The sequence below is a fragment of the Zeus faber genome (assembly GCF_960531495.2).
Source record: "Zeus faber genome assembly, chromosome: 21".
Taxonomy (NCBI): Eukaryota; Metazoa; Chordata; class Actinopteri; order Zeiformes; family Zeidae; genus Zeus; species Zeus faber.
The window spans coordinates 3747842-3752841 of NC_137208.1; the positions used below are offsets into that span (position 1 = coordinate 3747842).

The 5000-nt window shown below is 43.5% G+C and overlaps 1 protein-coding gene across 3 annotated transcripts in view; it reads right to left on the reverse strand.

The window, feature by feature from the left end:
• LOC307246352 (pleckstrin homology domain-containing family A member 5-like) overlaps positions 1-5000 on the reverse strand; it is a 195268-nt gene that overhangs the window by 8474 nt on the left and 181794 nt on the right. For all 3 annotated transcript variants that reach the window (XM_080022264.1, XM_080022265.1, XM_080022263.1), the window contains 4 exons: positions 4578-4713; positions 3740-3864; positions 2722-2901; positions 2036-2167 (listed from right to left, as the gene is read on the reverse strand). In XM_080022264.1, the coding sequence (XP_079878390.1) occupies positions 2036-2167; positions 2722-2901; positions 3740-3864; positions 4578-4713 (573 nt within the window). The remainder of the gene's footprint in view (positions 1-2035; positions 2168-2721; positions 2902-3739; positions 3865-4577; positions 4714-5000) is intronic.

Below are 5000 nucleotides of genomic sequence, written 5' to 3' on the forward strand. Positions count from 1 at the left end.
CCTCCTATTTTCTCTCCTTCTCGTCCTCCTCAACTTCCTCCTTCTCCTCCTCTCCTCTTTTACTCCTCTTATTATCCTCTCCCCTATACTACAGTACACATTCATGTAGTTATACTATATACAGTATACACATTCATGTAGTGATACTATATACAGTATACACATCCATGTAGTAATACTATATATAGTATACATATTCATGTAGTGATACTATACACAGTATACATATTCATACATATTTTTTGGCCGATTCTTATTTCTGTTTTTTTAAGTCTGACCTGCAGATTCAGATTTTGTCCAATTCTGATTTTCATTAAACTGTACGTTCATAATAAAACAGGACTATTAAATAACTTTGACATTGTTGTCCGATCATTTGGCGTTTATATCCTTGATCTGAGAAATCAAATGTTCTAATCATTTGGTCTCATTGGTTTTATCTGCTGCACGTCAATGACAAATACATCCCATAATATGATCACGCTCACGTGACAGGACAGCTGCACATACTGACTAACGCTGCAATTCAGTTTCCACAATAGTGAGATTGCTGATTTGGACACGGTGTGTTTATTATTATTCATTATATGGAACAATAATAGAACATGGAACTGTCCCTGAGTTCAATAAAATAACAGACAAGATGGAAGGAACACTGAGTTCCAGTTCAAATACAAGATGGAACTGTACCATGTTTTACTATCATACAACCTGTAACTGGACACAACAAATAACTAACACTGGAAATGTCCAGTTCAAACCTGAAACAAAAGTCTCTTTCCCTCTAAGTGCAAATATTACTTTCTATTAAATGTATATGGTACTTGCCATTCCAAAATAAATAGCAATCATTAAAAAAACTAAAAACTAAAATGAATGGCAGACTCTCCTCAGGAAGACCTCCTTCCCCCACCGTGCATTAAAACAACTGAATCAACGACTCGATTTACTGAGTGACTCGTCAAGAACCCAGTCTCAAAAAAGAATCAAACCTTTCATCAGGATGAGAGCTCTTGTACTAGAAACAACCAGAGCAGACGCTTCGCTGTAGTGACAGTAACATATACACATATAGTCTGCACACTGTTAGGGCTGTCAGGCCACCGATAAATGATTTATCTAATGTTATTTGTTTACCTTGAACTACCTCCAAACAGCGACATTTTCTTTCCTTCTCTCTTTTCTAAGCGTCAACGACACAACCGCCTTACATGACGTTGGTCTCAGGTTTGAGTATCGGAGCATTTTTACCAGTACTTGAGCAGAGTATGAGTGTGGGCTTACAGAACCACAGGTCATAGCCTCTGGTCCAATCCCAGGAATGTAGTTGCAAAACCCAATAAATAAAATGTATTGTTTTGTATTGATTGATTTCAGTCATTAAACTATAAATACATATATATATATATATATATATACACTTAAACAATATATATATTTTAATTAATTAATTAATTAATTCTTATTTGTTTTGCTGTCGTTTCAGATGGCATTTAGTACCTGCGTATTTTGACCAAGAATGGTGTGGTTTGTACACAAAAAAGGCCTGCAGGTTGCCAGGTCTGCTCTTCTGCTCCTTTCCTCTTCTCATCCTCCCTTCTCTTCTCCTCTCTTACTCCTCTTTTCCTCTTCTATGCTTTTCATCCTCTCCTCCTCCTCCCCCTCCTCCTCCTGCAGGGATCTTAAACCCCTTCTACCGTTTTCTAACCCAGTGTTTCTCAGTGCGGGGTCCTGGGACCTCCCGGGAGTCCTTGAAAGGGTTCCAGGGGGTCCCCAGAAAAATGATGAATAGTTCAACTTCCTTGTCAATCCACTGACAAGAGCAACAACACATTACACATTAATTATTTGGCAAGTCGCCGCGTAACAAGTGGGATCACGTGCAGCCAGACGGTCATGATCACAAAATAACCTCCTTCACGCTGATACAAGAGCCTCCTCTTGGCTTTACTTCGCCGAAAATGACCGTCCGGCTGCACATTATGGATTCATCTCCTCCGTGCTTGAGTAAAGGTGAATCAAGGTGTGAATGAACCTGCGTTCCGTCTCGCTGCTCTCTGGGGCTGGTGTCCTGGTCGCTCTCTGTGGCTCTGCTCACCTCCAGCTGCCGCAGAGCAGCCTCCAGCTCCACAGGGTCTGCCGAGGAGTCCTCCATGTGGGGCCGGCTCTGGAGAGCACACGCACACACACACACACACACACACACACACACGCACACACACACACACACACACACACACACACACACACACACCACGCGCACACACACACACACACACACACACACACACACACACACACACACACACACACACACACACACACACACACACACACACACACCACGCGCACACACACACACACACACACACACACACACACCACGCGCACACACACACACACACACACACACACACACACACACACACACACACACACACACACACACACACACACACACACACACACACACACACACACACACACACACATTGGCCGTTAAGATGGAAAAAATGGGAGGCCACTCAGGGTTAAAAACTCACGCTTTGTCATTTAAAAAGCAACACATTGAATGTGGTCATTACTTGATTGATGATTGAGAACAGAATCAAAATAATCGTTATTGAAATGTATTTAATGGCATTTTCACCACTAACAAGCCGCCATCTTTCTGCACATCAGACCATCTGATGTGTGTGTGTGTGTGTGTGCGTGAGCCACCTGTGTGACCAGCAGGGGGGGTGTGTCCCGGCTGAAGGAGGGCGAGCGGGAGGGCGTCTCCCTCCTCTTGGCCTGCTGGTTCCTCCTCATTCTCTCCAGCTGCTCCTCCAGGCTCATCCTGGCTCTTCCCACCTCGCGCTCCCCTCCCAGCGCCTGGTCCGCGGCGCTGCGCGGCCGGTCCTGCCGGAGGAACGCCACGCCCCTTTAATCCCCCCTTCTTTCATTTTGTCCTTTTTCATCCGCAGGTCCTGTTTGCTAGTGTCACTTTGAAATGATTTTAAATGCTTATTTTACCTTTTTTATTTTTTTTTATTTACTATTATTCTTATTTTTTTATTCAAAATTTTTGAGCAGGTAAATAATGTTCCCCTTTTATACCTAATTCAATCCTTTAATTGTTATTTGTTTTTGGTATTTATATTTTTTACAATTTATTATTATCATCTATTTTATTATATTTTTATATTTTATTTAGTCTTTTATTTGCATGATCTTTGCAGCCCCTTTTATCCACTTTGTATGTAATTGTTTTAATTCATTTGTTCCCCTTTTATCCCTTTCTTAGCTTTTTATTATTTTTATTTTTCACTATTATATATTTGAATATTTTTTTTACACCATTTATTATGTTTTACTATTAATTATCCTTATTTTTGTTCCCTTTTCTTGTCTCTTTTTTTAAGCTTTTACTGTAAGTGCTTTGTGCTCTTCCTATTTGGACTGCCTATATCTGTCTTTATGTACCTTTTATGTCAAGGAGCTATATAAATGAAACGCGTTATTACATTGTTTAATACACTGAATTGATTTCCTAAATTATTATTATGTGATTTGATCCAATGAATCAAATCCAAGCCTTGTTGCCAGAGATGTTTTTGACTTTGAACGTTTGGGAAGTTCCTGACGGCGTTGGTTCATTCCTACGGTGGCCTGCTCCCTCTGGATGGAGACAAGTGAATCAATCTGGATCAAATGCCTTTGTTGTGGAGGAAGCGGGCGGCGTCACAGGGAGACTCACCAGTCGGGGTTCAGGTTTCTTGGTCTTCCGCAGCGTGACGTAGGAGGCGATGTTCAGGGAGTCCGGGGGGCTCATGGGAGATTTGGTCCTGGGCGGGACGATGCCCACCGGGTAGGGGGGCACGGCTGCAGAGGGGACGCGAGGTAGAAAGGGTCGTTTCATTTCAGTTGACTGTTGTTAAAAACACAAGAGGAAACAAGTGAGAGAGAGCCGCGGTTCACAACCTTTTTTGGTGTGCGTACCCCGAGAGGCACTCCGAGGCACACTTGTACCCTTTGACACATACCCAAAAAGTGTAGCCCTAGATACACCAAAACAAATGTACCCTCAGACACACCAAAACAAATGTACCCCTAGACACACCAAAACAAATGTACCCCAAGACACACCAAAACAAATGTACCCCAAGACACACCAAAACAAATGTACCCCTAGACACACCAAAACAAATGTACCCCTAGACACACCAAAACAAATGTACCCCAAGACACAGCAAAACAATTTGTACCCCTAGACATACTCTCAGTATGTCGCTAATATTTGTCCGCCAATGGACTTCCTTATACATTACATTACATTACATTACATTTCGTCATTGATCAGACGCTTTTATCCAAAGCGACTTACAATTATTCAAACACCGACGGACGCAGCCATCAGGAGCAATTAGGGGTTAAGTGTCTTGCTCAAGGACACTACAGCATGCTAGCAGGAGGAGCCTGGGATCCAACCAGCAACCTTTAGATTACTAGACCACCAGCTCTACCTCCTGAGCTACCATCCCCTTATGTAGCTTTTCTAACGGCCTGGATGTGAATCTACGGCTGGTTGGCATCACCTCTGGAGGGCGGCGTCTCCTTCCTGTCGGCCGCCGGCTCCGTCCTGTCCTTGTCTTCTGCGTTGGCCTCGTCCACCTCCTCCTTCACCGTGGTCAGCTCCGGCTCGCTCTTGTACAGCCGGTAGTCTGGAGCCTGCTGCAGGGTGGAGCAAGATGGAGGTCAGGGATCAGAGCAGGGTACCGAGCGCCCAGGTCCACGCACGCACGCACGCATGCACACACGCACACACACGCACACACACCAAAACGTTAAACTCACGCCACAGAAATGGCCACAAAACAATTACAAAAATGAGCAGATGTGTAATGCTGCGTTCAAGTGCCACCTGAAAAAAAAAAAAGACAAATACAAGATTCCGACATAAAAGCTGTGTGCGGACGTCCCTTCAAGTCATAACGACAAGGTGGCGGGAGCCATCAGCA